General features: G+C 38.5%; 2 protein-coding genes across 6 annotated transcripts; both read left to right on the plus strand.

Moving 5' to 3' along the window:
* Positions 1 to 1,332: 1,332 nt before the first annotated feature.
* LOC112174553 (2Fe-2S ferredoxin) lies at positions 1,333 to 6,392 on the plus strand. 5 transcript variants are annotated; one of them, XM_040509250.1, is made up of 9 exons: positions 1,333 to 1,379; positions 1,830 to 1,921; positions 4,284 to 4,378; positions 4,485 to 4,546; positions 5,149 to 5,264; positions 5,483 to 5,589; positions 5,836 to 5,885; positions 5,981 to 6,063; positions 6,148 to 6,392. In XM_040509250.1, the coding sequence occupies exons 3-9, from the start codon at positions 4,318 to 4,320 to the stop codon at positions 6,260 to 6,262; spliced, it is 594 nt and encodes a 197-aa protein (XP_040365184.1). In that variant the 5' UTR covers positions 1,333 to 1,379; positions 1,830 to 1,921; positions 4,284 to 4,317; the 3' UTR covers positions 6,263 to 6,392. The 5 variants fall into 5 exon arrangements, with proteins under 5 accessions (XP_040365184.1, XP_024168108.1, XP_040365186.1 ...); XM_024312340.2 differs by having other exon boundaries at positions 5,152 to 5,264; XM_040509252.1 differs by having other exon boundaries at positions 1,334 to 1,379; positions 1,830 to 1,903.
* Positions 6,393 to 16,779: 10,387 nt separating this feature from the next.
* On the plus strand, positions 16,780 to 18,008 carry LOC121049993 (ATPase family AAA domain-containing protein At1g05910-like). Its single transcript, XM_040508510.1, has 4 exons — positions 16,780 to 16,785; positions 16,844 to 16,909; positions 17,007 to 17,256; positions 17,708 to 18,008. The coding sequence occupies exons 1-4, from the start codon at positions 16,780 to 16,782 to the stop codon at positions 17,953 to 17,955; spliced, it is 570 nt and encodes a 189-aa protein (XP_040364444.1). The 3' UTR covers positions 17,956 to 18,008.
* The last annotated feature ends 1,712 nt before the right edge of the window (positions 18,009 to 19,720 follow it).

Here is a 19,720-nt window from a genome sequence, read left to right on the forward strand (position 1 = left end):
GGGCTGTAGGTAGAGGTGGGCAGGAGGTGAGAGGCCGCGCAAGGCTACACTAGACTGCTGTGGGCGGAGATGGGTGCTGCGAGGCCGTGGGGTTCGCTGGCTGCGGAACGAACCGGCTGTGAGGCAGGCCGGTTTTGGGAGGCTGTAAGGCGTACGGCAGAGGCGTTGCCGGCGCTGGGGAATTGAATATGTTTTTTTTTTTTTTTTTTTTGTTTGTTGGTGGCGGCAGAAAACTTTTTTTTCTAGGTTTTGGTTTTTTTTTTTTCACGGAAGAAGAAAGAAACTAGAAAACTAGATTTTTTTTCTTGGCTTCTTGGCTCAGAGCGTGCTGATAACGTGTAAAAGTAAATGGAGATTGGAATTGGTCTACTCATTTCATTTCATAACCCCTTTATATAGGGAGAGAATTACAATGGAAAGAACAATTATAATGATGACATTAACTACTGATTGGTTCGTAATCCATGCTGATTGATGTTAATCGGTAATTGCTTGATTCCCTCTCCGTCAATCACTTTGACGAAGGCACACAATATGTTTTTCCTTTAACAAAACAAAAAAAATATTTCAAAATTCCCCACGTTTTCTCTAATGATTATTTATTTATTTATTTATTTTTTTTCAAAATTAAACTCACACACAGTGTGTGTGTTTTGGTCTAGTATTCTTTAAGAAAACTATCCCTTTTCTGATTACCGTTGGATCTGGCGATCTGGAATGGATACCAGGTGTGAGACGCTAACGAGTAATGACCTAAACCTAAAGACTAAAGTCCTACGTTTATGATTTATCACTTTCTCAGCCAGCCGGAAACCTCCATCGCCTAAATCTCCAAATTTGCTGGATATCCACCGACGATTTGAACACGGCGAGTTGGATCTGTTCATGTTGTAAAGCCGGTCACTTGGTAAGCTCCTCTCCTTCTCACGACTCACACTCACTTATCTTATACTCTTATTGGTTTAAACGGCTGGTATAAGATAGATGGCATGGCAGAAGATAGAGCAGCATAGATAATTATGTTCTTTCTTTGGTTCCTGAACTAGAAGCAAAGCTTATATTGTTTCATCATAGGCTCTTTCTTTGGTTCTGGGTTGCGTAAACGTCGATCTTATCTGCATCTTCTTTTTGGACATCTTAATAGAGGGTAGTTAGTTTGATGAGATTATGTCTTCTGTTATCTCAGGTTGTCTGGTAAACTTTGAGTTTTTGAACTACACCATCATCACAAGCAAATGCAAAGGACCATGGTATCCTGCTGAGCAGTGCTGTTCTTCATTCAAGGAATTGGCTTGCCCTTATACAGATGTATTGAACGACTTGACAAATGAATTTTTATTGTGTCTCGCTACTGTTCTTGGATAATAAGGGCCATTGTGGTATATTTTTCTCTTTCCCCTTTCTGTTTGTTTTTTTTTGCTTATGCGTTATGTGAAAGTGACCTTGTGTTTGGTAAACAATGCAGTCTTAGGGTACTGAATCTGCTAACATTATCATTAAAGACAGCTGAAACACACTCTAGTTCTAAATTCCTAGCTGATCACCTTTTATTCCATTCAAAGTTTCTAGATCCTTAAAATTGAAATTTCCCGATGGGAATATTTAGTTTTTGTTGCTTGTCTAATTCAGCATGCACATTCTTTATGGAGTTCAAATAATGCATGTGAGCATGATATGATTTTTTATTACAGAAAGTTCTCCTTGCACTGAAATTATGAAATCTCCATTTTTCTCTCTTTCCATCTTTATGTGTCTCTGTTATTGACAATTTCTGAGCCACACAGAACGATATATGCAGTGTTCAATCCATTGCTTTGTTGTTGATGCAGCAAAAAGAGACGGTGAGTCTTGCTGGACTCCAAGATAAAGGACAGTAGAAAGCAAGAGCATCTCTGCGAACTAAGTTGTGCCCAACTCTCAAGTAACATCTTAACTTTCTTTGTTTCAAGCTAGAAATGGATGATATTAATGATGATAATTTGAATGAAACTGGAGATTCACCTATTTCAGCATCTTCTAAGAAATCTAGATTCACTAGTGATGTTTGGGCATTTTTTGAAAGTGTTGAAGTTAATAACCATGGAATTATGGTACCAAAAAATAAATGTGGGGTTTGTAAGACCTTGTTTAGAGGTGGTTCTAGTGCTGGTACTAGTCATTTAAGAAGACGTTTAATGAATCATGAGAAAGGGCAGAAAAAATTAGGTGCTGATATTTCTGGAAATATAAATGCTTTTGCTTTCGATAAGAATGTTGCACGTAAAGGACTTGTTGATTATGTTATTAGAGCTGAATTGCCTTTTACTTTTGTTGAAAAACATGATTTTAAAGGAATGATTCGTCGAGGATTTTGTCCTCAATATCGAGGAATTTCAGCCTCAACATGTAAAAGAGATGTGATGGGTCAGTTTACTAAGGGCAAAGCTGAGCTTTTGAGTGTTTTTGAAAAATTTGATGGAAAAGTTTGTTTGGACTTGAGATATTTGGTCATCACGTCAAAAAATGGGTTACCTGTCACTTACGGCACATTTTATTGATAAAAGTGGTCTTTAAATAAAAGAATAATATGCTTTAAGATGATTGAGTACCCTCACACTGGAGAGTCACTTGCAAATCATATATATGAGGAGTTGTCGTCTTGGCGTATTCATAATAAAATATTTTCCATCTCTTTAGACAATGCTACAAATAATGATGTGGTTGCATTTGTTCTTCCCACTTATCTTATGATTGAGGAAGTGCTTAAAAGGTTGTTTCATGTACGCTGTTGTGCTCATATTTTGAATTTGATTGTGCAAGATGATTTACATATTTTAGGTCCATCTATTGATAAAATAATCAATGTTGTTTGAAGCATGAATTCTTCTAATAAGAGACATGAATTATGGGTGCGTTGTTGTAATGATTTGGGAGAGCCAAAAAAAAATATTGACAATGATCTGCCTCATAGGTGGAATTTCACTTATGAACTTTTAGAAGTAGCTATAAGGTATAAAAACCTTTGAATAGGTAGAATAGGTATGCTGTAAAAGTGAATGAACCACGGTCTTGCAAGTTAGATGTTCCATCGGAACAAGATTGGTCAATTGCTCAACTAGTTAATGACTTTTTAGGGATTTTTGCATCCTCAACTAAGATATTTTCTGGTGTTTATTACCCTACATCATGTCGTGTTATTAATTGCTTGATAGATATCCATTTTGCATTTGTGGCATATTCTAATTTTTCTGTCTTTAAGGATGCATTGGTTGCACTGAAGGAGAAATTTGATAAGTATTGGAGTACATTTCCCAAAGCTTTTTGCTTTGCTACAATTATGGATCCTAGATTTAAGTTATTTGCTGTTGGAGAATAGTTAAAATGCATGAGTATTGATCAGTTTTCTGTTGATACAAAATTGTTATATTTAAGAACTGAATTGCAAGCTCTTTATGACACATATAAAAGGAATAATGTGTCTGATGTAGCACCTAGGCAATCTGAAAATTTAACTTGGTGTGCAATTATCTCCAGACTTGGCATTACAACACTCCATAATAATGCTCAAGAAACTAATCAAAAATGAAAGATTTGTCTTTTTGTTAATACATATATCGAAACGTAAGGGCCACCTAAACCCTAAACCTAAAACTGGGTGGTTCCAAAATTCTAGTACGATTATTTCATGTTCAAAAGCAAGCAAGAGTGATGTTACCTGGACTGGATTGGAAATTGAGTGGCTGTGGAGCTCCGGTAGCTACCGTATTCAACTGAAATTCCAAGACATAGATTAGAATGAGATCATTGAAAACCTATTCGACGCTGGCGGAATTGAACAATCTACTTACCTCTGAGAGAGAGTGGTGAAAGCTGCTGGGTTTCTCGGTCGAAAGAGCGAGAGAGCTCAAGAGGTTCTATTCCGCCTGCATTGAATAGGTTTTCAATGATCTCATCTCATGATTCTAGTCTATGTCTTGGAATTTAAGTTGAATACGATAGCTGCCGGACCTCCGCCGCCGCTCAATTTCCAATCCAGTCCAGGTAACATCACGCTTGCTTGCTTTTGAACATGAAATAATCGTACTAGAATTTTGGAACCACCCAGTTTTAGGTTTAGGGTTTAGGTGGCCCTTACGTTTTGATATATGTATTAACAAAAAGACATTTGCTTTCATTTTTGATTAGTTTCTTGTACATTATTATGGAGAGTTGTAATGCCAAGTCCGGAGATAATTGCAAGTTTTTCCTTTTATGTTTATCATATCACAAAAACAAAGCTAATAAATCTTATTTGGTATTTACAGATTGAAGGCTTAGTAAGATATCTACCCTGCAATTATGTTGGGCTCTCGGGCTTCAAGAATTGGACTTTTGATACTGAAACAGCTTACCGGAGGAGGTACACACTAAAAATTGGATGCTCTATTAGCTCCAATATCATTTGCAACTTCTACTCCGTCTGTTTTACTCTGTCCATGACTGCATGCTTTATTCACAATCTGCAGGCAAATCCATTAATAGACCAACATATGCAAGTCGTTCTTTCAGCCAATTCTTGCAACCTCGGGTCAGTTATCTCTTCTTATTTGAATACATGTCCGACTGCTGAATTCACTTGAATATCTCCTAAGTTTGTCATTTGTTTCTGGTATGGATGCTTAAGTTTTGTCTTTCACTACATGGTCTGAGGTTAAAGAGACGGAAAAATTTAATTAAAGGCAACCAATTGAATTTATAAGCCTGGGCTTTTCGTATCAAATGAGGGAAGCTGTCACGTTTGTTTCTGTTGTTAAACTTATGTCAGTAGAACAACAGAGATAAAACCAGTGAGTTCGATAATACAAACATTGCATTTCGCATGCTGTTTGCGAATCTTCTAGAGGGATATTGAAGAACAAATATTTGGTTGCCAAAACTCTTCATTCTAATCTAAATGGGTAAACGTAAATGTCATTCTCAAAATATTTGGAGCACTTTATATAGTTTATGAATAACTTGGCAATAAAAATATATATGAATGTGATATGTGTCAAAAAGTGTGGCTCGAAGATGATTAACATGAAGTTCTGAGTAGTTTCAAATTATGTCTTTAAGTAGTAATGAACCCGCATCCTGCATTCATGTTGTTCTCATTTAGATCATATTTGTGGTTTCCCTTATTTCCTGAAGCAGTATGATCAACAGTCCGGGACCAACTTGTTCAGGGGAGCCATCTTTCAGAAGCATCATCATTTTTCTACCACCACTGTCAGCTCTTCAGATCAAGGGACTGAGCAGAAAGAAACGTAAGGTCTTTTGAATTAAATTGAAGACTGTTTGGTGATTGATTGGGAGATTCAGGATAAAAGTTGGAGAAAGTAGTTAAATGCATATAAGTAGATCTTATATATGGATATGCCTTTGGTTTTTACAAAATTTGTTGCAGATTGGTGTATAGTTTTCCTCTGAGCTGAGGTTTGTGTTGAGACTAGGGTTGTTTCTCAGACACATGACTTATTTGCAGGATATCTGTGACCTTTGTTGACAAGGATGGAGACGAAATACATATAAAGGTTCCAATTGGAATGTCTATGCTAGAAGCTGCTCATCAAAATGATATAGACCTTGAAGGCAAGGTTCTTGTCTTATTAAATCTACTCTTTCCCCCATAAACCTAAATCTGTTGTCCCTGAGTGCAATCCATTTGTTTGATGTTTAAAAATTTCCATGCATGTTCAACTGAGTACTTTAGGCGTTTGTCAACCCGATTATATAAAAGTTTGTTGCTTTCCTGTTGCTTGCCCTCCTTTCTTTTTCTCATCTCAACTGTTTTAGTTATATACTTGCAGAAATCTCATGCTTTTCTTACCCGTGCAGGAGCCTGTGAAGGTTCACTTGCCTGTTCAACATGTCATGTGATTGTAATGGTACATTGTAACCATTTATCCTTATAGAATTCTTCTTTTGAGCTTCTATTTGCTTTTCTTTGAACTGAGAAACCAACTGCAAAATCATATTGTAGGACATGGAGTATTACAACAAATTAGAAGACCCAACTGATGAGGAAAATGATATGTTGGACTTGGCATTTGGACTTACAGAAACGTAGGTTGACGAAGTTTAAGGTCAAATTTTTCTTGCATTCAACCCACACAGTTCAGACTAAAATTTATATTTGCCATGTTGTAGGTCTCGTCTGGGTTGCCAAGTCATTGCAAGCCCTGAACTTGATGGAGTTCGTTTAGCTATTCCTGCTGCCACCCGTAACTTTGCTGTTGATGGCTATGTACCAAAACCACACTAGAGATATAGGACAGTTCAGGAAGAGTTGGTTAGGGATGTAACTCGGTATTTATTCCATTTTTGTAGCTCCTCTAATTTTATTGGCCCAAAGCATCAATTGAGTTTAACCTTTGTTCTTTTAGTGGTTACTGCTATCATTATGATTGCTACTATTTTCATAGGTTTAGTAGTTATATAATCTATACCATATTGAAGAGGCTTTATTATCTCTTTTTGTCCGACCATTATGTCGTTTTTGAAGAATACTATTGTAATGCACTCTTATTTTCAAATAAACAAATAATACATTCTTTCTCTCCACAATAATTTATGTGGCTCTTTCCAATGACATTTTAGCTCACCATTATTAGAAAAGATGTTGGACGGAAGCAAGAAATACCATAACATGACCATCACCTTCCTTCATTAGTTTTATAATACTTGTGTTTGATGCCTCTAGTTTGATTATAAATCGTCTCTTTTGCTGTTGTAAGATGTTGGCGAGCAGTTTTTGCTGTTGTAACCTGTTGGTTCTTCTATTCCCTTTATGTCAATAAGGAGTTCCGTAAAATCTTCTCAGATTTACCCCATCAATCCAGATGTTCGTAAACCTAGCGGAGCTTGAAATCAAAGGAGATTGAAAATACAAGAACGTAACGTGTTACGCACGGAGATTGATAGGCACGTTTCAATTCTTACTGGGCATAAACAAAAAATATTCAAACAGAATACAAGATTTTTGGTTACGCAGTGAAAACCTCAAATATGAGATTAAAAACACTGCGGGGCTCTTACTCTTAAGAACCCAAAGGACAATTAACTTATGATGAAGGATATGTTCTTTACAAACTCAAGTAGCACTAGCTCGGCTACCACTAGACAAAACTAATGAGAAGTTTGTCTTCAATCTTGAACTCTTTCTTCACTTGAACGATTTCCAACTATTGCTCTTCTTTCTTCACAACCTCTCTACTGATCTCAAGAGAATCAATGTAGGCCTCATCAACCGGCCGGGCCAGGCCGAGCCCGGCCCATTGGTAGAGGGCTTGGGCCGGGCCGGGCCTTACTCCATTTTTAAATAGTAGCGGGCCGGGCCGGGCTTTATTGTAAATTGAAGGATCCAAGCCCATCTATTTAATGCGGGCCTCGCGGGCTTTTTCGGGCCAGGCCGGGCTAAGCCTTGGGGATTTTTTTGGGGAGGGCCTTGCGGGCTTTATTTACAAATAAATCTTTAAAGATAATATTTTTTATAAACTTATATTTATATATCATACACTCCAAAGAGAAACCTCTATCAACTTAAATAAAATGGAAAAACTGACCGTTTGATGAGATTATTATAATAAATTATGAGTGTGGTAAAAAATATAGTCAATTTCACCATATTTTCGAATCCGATCGAATTGGTCAACCGTCCTTACTTGTATGTTTTCTTGGTTGACCAATGTCATGACGACCGCGAAACGTGTTTATTTTTTCACATCATGTCTGTAAATATTCCATCGATGGATGTGAGTGGACATAAGATAAAAATTTCAATTTTAATTGCAAAGATGTTGACCTATATCAATTTGCCTTCTAAAGTCGTATGAGTTGTATATTGCATTTTAAATTGTTGAGGTTCATTCTAAAGCAACCATGAAGTGGAAAATGAATTTAGAGAAATCAACCGCTCGATTGAGAGATTGTAATGTTTTATGGTAATTGTAAAAAATTCAGCTAATTTGATTCTCATTTCGAATTCGATCAACTAGGTCAAATTTAGTTACTCTTATAAACCTATATCTATATATCATACACTCCAAAGCGCAACCCCTATCAATTCAAAGAAAATGGAAAAATGGACCGTTGGATGATATTATTACAATAAATTATGAGTGTGGTAAAAAATTTAGCCAATTTCACCATATTTTCGAATCCGATCGAATTGGTCAACCGTCGTCACTTATATGTTTTCTTGGTTGACCGATGTCATGACGACCGCGAAACGTGCTTATTTTTTCACATCACGTCTGTAAATATTTCATCGATGGATCTGCATGGACATAAGATAAAATTTTAAATTTAAATTACAAAGATGTTGGCCTATATTAATTTGCCTCCTAAAGTTGTATGACTTGTATATTGCATTTAAATTGTTGAGGTTCATTCTAAAGCAATCATAAAGTGGAAAATGAATTTAGAGAAATCAACCGCTCGATTGAGAGATTGTAATGTTTTATGGTGATTGTAAAAAATTCAGCTAATTTGATTCTCATTTCGAATTCGATCAACAAGGTCAAATTTAGTTACTCTTATAAACCTATATCTATATATCATACACTCCAAAGAGCAACCCCTATCAATTCAAAGAAAATGGAAAAATGGACCGTTGTATGACATTATTACAATAAATTATAAGTGTGGTAAAAAATTTAGCCAATTTCACCATATTTTCGAATCCGATCGAATTGGTCAACCGTCGTCACTTGTATGTTTTCTTGGTTGACCGATGACATGACGACCGCGAAACGTGCTTATTTTTTCACATCACGTTTGTATATATTCCATCGATGGATGTGTGTGGACATGAGATAAAAAAAATTAATTTTAATTACAAACACGTTGGCCTATTCCAATTTTCCTCCTAAAGTTGTATGACTTATACATTACATTTAAATTGTTGAGGTTCATTCTAAAGTAACCATGAAGTGGAAAATGAATTCGGAGAAACCAACCGCTCAATGGAGAGATTGTAATGTTTTATGGTGGTTGTAGAAAATTCAGCCAATTTGGTTCTCGTTTCGAATTCAATCCACTAGGTCAAATTTATATTTATATATCACACACTCCAAAGAGCAACCCCTATTAATTCAAAGAAAATGGAAAAACCGACCGTTGGATGAGTTTATTACAATAAGTTATGAGTGTGGTAAAAAATTTAGCCAATTTCACCATATTTTAGAATCCGATCAAATTGGTCAACCGATACGTAGAATATATATATGCACTAAAGCACATATTCTATATAGAAGTATAAGAACTTCCACACACACACAGATATATATATATATACACACACACGTAGAATATATATATGCACTAATGCACATATTCTATATAGAAGTATAAGAACTTCCACACACACACACACACACACACACAGATATATATATATATAAACACACACACACACACATATACATATACATATACATATACATATATATATATATATATATATATATATATATATATATAAACACACACACACACACAAATATAAATCTATATGTGTGTGTGTGTGTGTGTATTTATAAACACACACACAAATATCTATATATATATATAAAAAATATTTTACGGGCTTTTACGGGCCGGCCCACTACCCGCCGAGGCGGGCTTTTGCGGGCTTTTAGCCCTCAGGGCCTGCGGGCCTCCATCGGCCCACTTGATCTGCGGGCTTTTTGATGAGGCCTAAATCAATGCATATGAGCAAATGATCAAGAACACCTAAACATGGAACAAATGTTTTTGACTCTTATGAAAACTCGATCTTAAGTAAGCAAGACTCTCCAATAATTCTTGCGTCTCTGGTCACCCTATGACTGTATGTTTTCTGAATATATAAAGGGACAACGCAATATTCAATCAACCAAGATTTTACCCTGATTAGACTCTTATTAGGAAATGAACTTTCAATACAAGATATCCAACAAATCCTAAAGATATTCAATTAAGAATAGACAAATCCTAAAATGCTTAGGACTTCAATACCATGATTGTATCAGTTGGAAATATCTTTGAAACATAATAACACAAAACCCAAAAGATACTTCCCAAAATCGGCCTTCCTAAATCATAGGGCTGACACGTACAGATTGGAACTGACTCGGGGACTGCAACATGTGTTGCAATCCCATGCATATGCATGAGATGCATTTACCTGAGATTCTTCAAGATTAGTAAATGGGCTTTGTCATAGCTTTGTATGGGAATGTCAACATGACATATACAAGTATTGTACCTTCAGAGATGTAACGCAAGTCTCTTGATATTATTTGTAGGCTCAGATTACTTGGTCGTCAAACAAGCAATCTATTAGAAATATCCTCATATTCTTCCTCGTTATGTGAAATCGATGCAAGCCACCTTGGGAGAATCCTTCCCCAGCCTCTCGGCAACAAAACCCCTCAAGAATCACCGGCTATGGTGGCCGGAGGAGGGAGAACCAAGGGAGGTGATTTTGGCTCCACCGCGACCTCTTCTCTTCGTGATAGCTCCTCCCACAGCTCGTATCTCACTTTCATTTCTTCTACAAACTTGTAGGGGAGCTTAAGATGAAGAAAACCCCTTAAGAATCTCGTCCTATGGTGCCGGATGAGGGAGATCGATGCCGGTGAAGGTGGGAGGCCGATCGGGAAATCGGAAACCTTTCCTTCTTTGCAATTTTCTCAAAGTTTCGTCAGCTTTTATACCAAAATGGAAATTTTTCCCAAATGCGATAACTTCTTCATATAAACTCTGATTTTTGAGTTCCACATATGCACGAACTCGTATCGACGAGCTCTACAACTTTTATGAAGGAAGTTTTCCCAAATTCTGAACTTATAAAAAGTCAATTTTGTTAAACCCTAAATAATGTTCGTTTTCGAAACTAAAATCGTTCGAAACCAATCTTCTCGTACAACAACATATGAAACAAGACCAAAATTCATAATTCATATAATAATTCGAATAATGGAATTTTCGGGTGTTCACAAATACCCTGTTCTTTCTCTCAACTACACCATTCTGTTGTGGAGTAATAGGAGCTGAAAACTCATGTGAAATTCCATGCTCAAGAAAAAATTTAGCAAATGAAGCATTCTTAAATTCAGTCTCATTATCAGTCCTAACTCTAACAATGCATAAGTTTGAAGAATGTTTTTCATTTGTAATTCTTTTGCACAATCCTGTAAAGCTTTCAAATGTACCACTTTTTTCTTAAGGAAATTCACCCATGTAAAACGTGAAAAGTCATCAATTACAACCAAAATATATTTCTTACCACCCATGCTTTTGGTTTGTGAAGGTCCAACTAAATCCATGTGCATGATCTGCAAAGGAGAAGTTGTAGTGGCTGAGTTGACTCCTCCATGTGAGGCACGGGTTTGCTTACCTACACATCTTGTCTGGCTTACCACTCAGAGAAGGCATACCTCTTACACTTTCCTTGTGTGAAAGTTTCGGCAAGTCTTGAAAATTTACATGCCCCAGACACCTATGCCAAAGTTCAAAAACATCATCTGATGTCTTGGCTTTCAAACATGTTTGCACTTCAACATATTTATTAGCACGTACATGATATCAATTATCTTTAGAACGCAAACTGCCCATAATGTTTTTACCATTGTTATCAGTAACTACGCATCTTGTTTTATTGAAATTTACATCCTCATAATCATTAGTTAATTGACTAACACTTATAAGATTGGCTTGAAGTCCTTCAACAAACAAGACATTTTGGAGATTACAAATACCTGGAGCATTTACTATTGCCTTACCCATTATCTTGGCATTTTCCCCATCTCCAAAGGTGACTGATCCACTTGTAAACTCGCTTGAGAATGACACAAACCAGCTCTTTTCCCCTGTCATGTGCCTTGAGCATCCGCTATCAACATACCAAACATTACCTTTCTTATCAGCAAGTGCAGTCAAAGCCACGAGACAAGTGGCTTCCACATGTTCAAATTCATTGCTAGAGCTGCAAGTAGAAAGTAAACACATTGCATCAATAAATTCAGAAGACATGTTATAATCATCAATCTTAGCTGAGAAACATTTGGGTCCTTTTTCAACCCAAGTCTGTTTAGATTTCGTTTCCAGACCCACAGGAAATGCAGCCAGCTTTGCAATCCTGCCAATCAGACTCAGACCTTCTTTCAACTCGGTTTGCAACGAGGCAGTCGAGTTAATTTTTGATGCTTTCCTCTGATTTTGAGTAATCCTACGAAGCATATTACATTTATGACGTATGTGTCCTAATCTTCCACAATAATGATAAGTAGGAGTGAAGTTTTTGGAGTTGTGAGTATACCTGGGCTAACGCATAGAGGTGTGCTTGTCAGGACTTACCGAAGTGCTTGGATGGCTCCATGTCGTTCTCGTCTTACCGGCAACTTGTGACCAGAATCGTTGTTACTAAAGGTTTGTGACTGACTTGATGAACTCCCACATTCCGCACCTTTTACAAAAGCCAAAGGCTTGCAGGACTCGCCATTATATCCCAATCCTTCTTTATTACAATGAGCTTTGCCGAATCCAATCATTTTACAGATTTTTTCAGACCCTATAGAGAACTTGTTAAAGCTTTCCTTGACCCTCAATAATTCTTCCTGCAATTTCTCATTTTTAAGGGTAAGTAAAACATTTAAAGAGGATTGAGCCTTTATTTCAACCTGCAAAACTTTGATTTTGTAAACTCATCATGCTCCTTGTTCCAATCTTGAGCCTTGACCTTACCCTGCAAAACTTTAATCTTATCAACAGGGTCAGTACGCTCTTCTTCCCATTATTTTAAAGACATTTCAAATTTTTGCTCAATTTTTATCTTCTCATCTTTTAAGGATTCGATTTCCTCTTCAAGCTTCTTTTTAATCTCCTAAGTTAGGAAAAGTCCATAACATAAAATATTTCATATAAAACATCACGTTAATACTGAAGAGCATCCGTCAACATTAAATATGAATAATTAAGTGCAATTAGAATTCTGAATTCAAACATGCATGCATCCATAAGAAGTTACAAACGCACAAACATGTAGCATATAATCTCGACCATTGTGCATAGCCTTTACCACTTCAATTTCTGCCCTAAAACGATTAGGTGGATTAGAACACAAATTTGGCTTTATTAACCTGTAGATTAACATAATTATTCAACCAAAATCATATGCTTAAAGATATAAAAGGATGGCACAAAATCAGATTATAGAGATATCATAAACAACTCAAAGAACATAAAGAAATGAATATGAAAATTACTAACATAAACTCGTTCTTAATAAAAATCCAACTCCAATAATAAAGTTCATAATCAAAATATGAAATTCAATACTGAAGAGTACGAAAACAGAAATAAGGACCATGGATTACACTTTTTGATCTTCAAGGAAGCTTGGAGAACGTCAAGAGAACACACAGCTAGGCCTTCAAGAACACGAACAGCCTTGGAGAAGTCCTAAAGCTCTTCACGACAAGAGGCTTTTTCTGAATTTTGGAGAGAAGAGAGCTAGGCTAATGAACTGAATTTTGCATGAAGAAGTGATGATTTTGGAGTCAAGAATTGCTGCTATTTATAGTGAAATCCTCCTCTCTTGTGATGTAATCATGGCCAATCATCTAGAGGTGATTTCTCCTCCAAATTTCCTTGATTTTCTCCTGACAAAGTCTTGAATTTTCTGATCTCTTTTCCCCTTAATATGCTCCTTCTCTTTCCCCTGAATAGTGACTAGATACATCCCTTATCCCTCTCCTTTAAATTGCAGTAATTTATTCTTCCAAGAATTGTGCACACAATGAACTCCTATAATCAAGAAAAATCAGAATTTAATTAGTGTCATAATCAATAGGAAATAAGATAATTAAAATAATTAGAATAAATATTGAATATAACACTCCATTTTAACTCCTTGAATTCTTCCTGATTTATGTAAGTTTTCTTATCTTTTAAGTTTTCCTTGATTTCATCAGTCAAGAGTTCTTAATGTGATGAACTTCTAAATTCTCTCTATAAAACCAGAAAATCAGAAATAGGAAAGTCCAAAGGAAGAAAGTTTCCCTAAAACGAAATAGCAAATATATCCTAAAATGAAAGAGGAAAGTTTCTAAAATGACTTGTCCTTAATTTACGCTCATTTCTGCTCTTTTTCGCCTATTTTCTCCATTTTCGTCCTTGAAGTACCTAAAAACAGAAACTATATTATAATTATTAATTTTAAGAGAATAACTTAGCCAAATGAGGGAAAATACATATTAAAAATGTCACACTTTGTGCTCCTATCAATGGACCGTGTCTGGGTTCTGCCAGCGACCTCCTACCAGGCACGACCTCGCCCGCCAGCGTGCATAGATATTCAATGGCAAATCCTTGATAATTGCGCGGCCACGTGCCCTAAAATTCACACACCCGCTATCGCCAGACTTTTTCGAGTATTGCATTTTGAACAGGGAATTTAACTCACCAATACTGGGGCACTGCAACCTGCTTAGCTTCCATAGCACCAGCACCCCCATTATTTGTCTCAGCGTGTTCGGCGATAGCTACATTACCGATACATTCAGGCACGACAGCAGATACTGCAACTCCTCCAGTATCGGGAATGTCAACCCACATTTGAGTTGATATTCATAAAAGCACGCCCGTCCCACCTCGGGGTGGCTAAAACACTCGCCGTCCCTTAGAGGGCGCAACAGAATATTGTCTGGAATCCCCCAAGCTATACTCATGTCAGCAATCTGATCCTCGGTCATACTTGGCCCAGGCTGGTCAATTGGCGTCTCGCCGAGCAGCAACCGCCCACCTGGCGAATGGGCCATCTCCAATATTTCGGCATCCTCCATGTCATGTACATCAGACACTAAGGGTTGCCCAATCCTACTCGGAACTCCACGAGATGAACCCTCGCCACTTCCTCTGACAACACCCTTGCCGCCTCCTTGGAAACTCCTCTCAATACCCCCACGAGGAACCCCTACACCACCTCCTTAGGAAGCGCCCTCACCACCTCCTCGAGAACCACCCGCAGTACCCCCGCGGGGAACACCTTCGCTGGGACTGCGAGAAGCGCCCTCTCCTCCACCACGAGTGGTACCGACGCCACCGCTAGAGGAACCCTCTCGCCTTCGATGCTCCCGCGCCATACTACGAGCTATACAAATAACTGGTCAGTCGTCTCCTATCTATTGCCGTCCTCCCCCCCCCCCCCCCCCCCCCGGGGCAAAATTTCAAAACTAAAAACCTACCCGGGATAACAACAGCAAATTCCACTCCACCCAAAATTCAACCTCTCCAAAATCTTGCCGGACCTAAAGCAACCCAGCACCCGCCGGTGAACCTCACTCCCCGAATACGATCCCCCTAACAATACCCACAAACACCAACGCCCCCAAATGAACCTAGCAAGGTCAAGAGACGGCGTACCTATTCACTCCTCTGATCGACGCATAGCAACAACGACGCCCACAACACGACAATTTCGACCACCACACAAAAAGGCCCGAGCTCTCAGCACACCAACAGCCCCGAATTCGCTCAGTTCTTGTCTCACTCTCCAACACGAACACAGGAACAACAACCATCTCCATTTCTCTCCTCTGTCCTTATATAAGGACCTCGAGAACACCGTAACCGTTGAACATACAAGGACGACGACCCCAGATCTCACCTCGTGTCCGACATCCCTGAGCGTTACCACAGTCATGCGCCTTCCCCTCGGCTCCTCCCCACTACGCCATTATTACACGTTACGGACTCCAGTACACCGGTCTTCCCGCACACGAAAACAAATAGGATCACCACACGTGTCACAGGGGCATAGCCCATATGCCAAAAGACGCATGCAACCCTACCACCGATTCGCGATAGCGACACATCGTCGAATGCCAACACGATCTACTGACCCCAGCCAAGACTCCACTTAAGTGGGGACTTGGGGGACTGGGGGTAGTGGCTGTACGGAAGCCACGTGGCATAAACTCGCCTTGAACTCCCGATACTTTTACCAACGACAAACTCCCCACCCAAGAGAACTCTTGACCGCGGACTTGGGGGACTTATTGGTATACACATACCTCCTAGGCACAAGTATCAGAAGCACAAGACTCGTATCGTCAATATACCAGCAAGGTAAGCTCTCAGCCGAGGATCCCGATACCCCTCGGGGCGATATCAGGATCCAGAGCGTCCCACACCGAAAGAAACAGAACCAAGCTCCCACAAACCTGCTACATTAATGTCATCTCCAACAACCTGAAGAGGTAATTGTTTACTATCGCTTTCCATTATCAATATCTTACTTGATACTGACTTAGGCATCGGAGCATTGAAGGCCGGCACACCCGGTCTTCCCTCTGACCTTCGTCTGTTTTGCAGATAAGTGAGACCAATAGCTATAATAACGGATCAACATAACCCGAGTTCAGCTGGATCAGACTCCTCTTGAGACAACTGAAACAAAAGACATTAATAAGCATTGAGGGTGTCGATCGTTAATCTATTCAATGAGGTATTTGTTAATCTTAAAAATAAAAATCACAGGAGGACATAAACTGTCATCATTCTTTTGGGTTCTTGGGGAATTGGGTTTGTTAACCATTAATCTATTCGGTGAGCTATTTGTTTTTAAGAAGCATTGCATCTCGAGGTGTCCAATATGTACATCTTCTTTTGCATTGAATATTTCATCTAAAAGCGTAATAGTAACTTCCTCAATATTTGCTCTAACATTTTTTTAACTTCTGAGTTTTGATTTTCTTATTGCTATATGTGGAATTCTTGTCATAAACGAGGTTCAAAATGGTTGTAATCATTGTGTTTACTCAAATTTTTCAATTTATGGACACCGCTTTCTTGGATTCAGGCTTATAATGGAGATGATTACAATGGTGCTAGGATTGTTAGTAGAGGTTATGAGCTTCGGGATGCCGTAAGTTTGTCCAACTTTTGTTTTTGGTTGATTTTTTTTATTTTTTTTTTGTGCTCTGGGCTTTAGCATGTCTTTCATGTATTATGTTTCCTCTTAGGTAGATGGAATGCTGTCACAGATGGACCCTGCACTGATTGCATATTGTGACAAGATCGCTGCTGATGGTGGTCCAGAACATATACCCGAGGCCCTAGGGGTAACTACTTTCCCATCAATACATGTTGTACAGCTGGGAACTGTCACTAGGGCGAGTGCTCGACTTCGCAATGTGCAGCCGGAGGTAAATCTGGATCATAGCTATGAGGCACACAAACGGCCGAAGAAGAATATTGATGCCGCACCTGCAGGTAAATTTACTTTATTTTTGTATGAATGCACCTGCAGGTACACCTTCATGTTTGATTGCGAACATATATTGTGCAATGAAATTTAGTATATAAAGCTGGCACCTGTTACTTCCAGTGCTCTTAATTGCCAAAATAATAATTGAACAAGTAAATACAAGAAAACATAACTTTTATCATGTATGGTATACTTGATAAAAAAAAAAATCATGTATGTATATAGACTACTGGATTTTTTTTTCTTTTCTTCTATTGAGCAGCTAACGTATGAGCAGCTAACACAATACATATTCTTTTCATTGAACTGTAGTTGTGATAAGTAAAGCCTCAAAATTGCAATGTGTTACTATGAGTTGAAAACTTGGTTTTCTATTTTTTTTTTTTCCTTCTCTAGATGTTTGAATGGTTAGCTTTTTTATTTTGTATATTTAAATACTATTCTGGTGATTACCAGCTTCAGCAGCAGAAGACAAGTCACAGCATCAAGGTTCTGTACCTTCCACGTCATCTCAGGAACCCGAGACGAATAACACAGATCTTGAAGTGCCAGAAACCTCTCCTGTTGTTCTCAATCAGCTTGAAACTTTTGAAGTAGTAGAAGTTTCTGGCCATGCTGATGCGAGTGGGTCTGAAGACATCAAGATGTTAGATGGTGAGATTACAAACCAAATGGAGTCTGTCAAGCGGCTTTTTGTGGAGTGAACCAAAACTTATGACATTCCACAGCTTGAGAGGCTTTATGCAAGAATTATGAAGGGCATTTTCGACATCAAGGACAAAAGCGATATAGATGGCAGTACCAAGCGTTTAATTTTGAGGTATTTGTTGAAGTTTGCAGAGGATGAAGCAAATTTCTGATTCCTAAATACAAACAAATTCTTATTCTTTAGTCAGATGTAAATTTAGTAAGGACCTTCGCTTGATGCAACCTTCTCCCTCTCCCAGTCGATCCAAGGTTTTGTGATGGAGGTTTTGTGATTGAACCCCTAAAACTAGTTGGGGCATACAAAAATTTTGAACAAGTGAGGGCATTTTTCTTGTGTGCTCTTCACTAGAAAATAAGAAACCGGTATTTTCACTTTCGGAAAGTAAGGTGAAACGATGCTTTGGCCCCATATATCGTGGGTCGGTCCACGATTTTATCATTGAAGATAAAAAAAGAAATATAAACTGGCGGGAAACTATAAGCAATGGAATTTAGGCCATGTCTTGATTGTCATCGGAAAAAAAAAATGCAAGTCTAGATGCCTCTATTGATAAGATCATTGTGGGACAGTATTAAGAAAAGAGACGATAAAATAAAAAAAAAACAAAAAAAAAAACAAAGAAACTCTCCTCGTCCTGAAAATAGAGATTGAAAACCCTAGGAAAATACAAAAGCGGTTTTGCTTCAGTGTCCCGTCTGACGACGAGAATATCTGCTATTCGGAATTCTTTTTTGATTGAGGGAGGTTAGCGTTAGTCAACACACACACCCTTCAATGTGGTATCCCAGCAGAGCCGGACTAATCCCTCCAATGTGGGACTTAGCAACAGGCCCAAATACCCAACTGCCACCACTGGCCACTAGGTGCAGGAGAGGGGGCTCGAACCTGGATGTGGGGGTTCCACACTTGGAGGCTCTACCACCCCACCATAATCTGGTGGTTTGCTATTCGGAATTCTAATATATGGTAAATAACAATAAGTGATTTGTAAAATGGTCGTAGAAGGTATCTAGTTGTATTTATGTGGTCACTCCCCCTATAATGATACTAGATACCTTCTATGACCATTTTATAAATCACTTACTGGGATTGTTAACCAAGGAGTCTCGGACCCCAACCCTACTATCACGACTCCCTAAGTCCCTCAAGAACCCTCACATCCCTTTGCACCACTTCATATAACACACCATAGCAGGCCTTGCGAACAGGTAGGCCTCCCAGAACTCAGCCTGGGCAGTAGAGCAAAGGTGTTCTTTGGACTCTTGTAGAGTTGCAGATTTGGTTGAACTCCAGGTATGAACAATTTCATCTCATATTCTAGAAATTGATGGATTTTTCCTCAATTTCCTGCAATTGACTATGAATTTCACTCACGGAATAAGGAATTGGAGGCGATCATAAGTTTGGAAATTGGAAGCGAGCAGTTTGGTTGGGGATTTCATCTCTTCATCTTGTGAGTTTTGGTCCTAATTTCATCTTCTCTTAATCTTGCAAATTTAATACTATGAAGGAATGATAAGCAAGAAGCATGAAACATTTGATCTAGAGGTGGCAAACGGGCCACTAAGCACGAGCATGGCACGGGCCCGGCACGTTTAAAAGTGGCCCGACACGGCCCAAGCCCGTTAGTGGCCCAGCACGACCCGAGCACGTTAGAATAACGAGTCGGGCTGGGCCTAAGAATATTGGCCCATTGGCCCGGCCCGAGCAAGGCATATTGTGGGCCGACCCGTTACAAACACAAAATTTCGTTTTGTTTT

Source organism: Rosa chinensis, chromosome 6 (genome assembly GCF_002994745.2).
Source record: "Rosa chinensis cultivar Old Blush chromosome 6, RchiOBHm-V2, whole genome shotgun sequence".
Classification (NCBI taxonomy): Eukaryota; Viridiplantae; Streptophyta; class Magnoliopsida; order Rosales; family Rosaceae; genus Rosa; species Rosa chinensis.

Excerpts from the sequence above, each read along its gene's own strand:
- LOC112174553 (XM_040509250.1), top strand. The coding sequence starts at position 4,318 with ATGTTGGGCTCTCGGGCTTCAAGAATTGGACTTTTGATACTGAAACAG. Across the intron at positions 5,265-5,482 it reads GGGACTGAGCAGAAAGAAAC|GATATCTGTGACCTTTGTTG; the intron begins GTAAGGTCTTTT and ends ACTTATTTGCAG. Across the intron at positions 6,064-6,147 it reads GCATTTGGACTTACAGAAAC|GTCTCGTCTGGGTTGCCAAG; the intron begins GTAGGTTGACGA and ends GCCATGTTGTAG.
- LOC121049993 (XM_040508510.1), top strand. Across the intron at positions 16,910-17,006 it reads GTTATGAGCTTCGGGATGCC|GTAGATGGAATGCTGTCACA; the intron begins GTAAGTTTGTCC and ends GTTTCCTCTTAG. Across the intron at positions 17,257-17,707 it reads TATTGATGCCGCACCTGCAG|CTTCAGCAGCAGAAGACAAG; the intron begins GTAAATTTACTT and ends GGTGATTACCAG.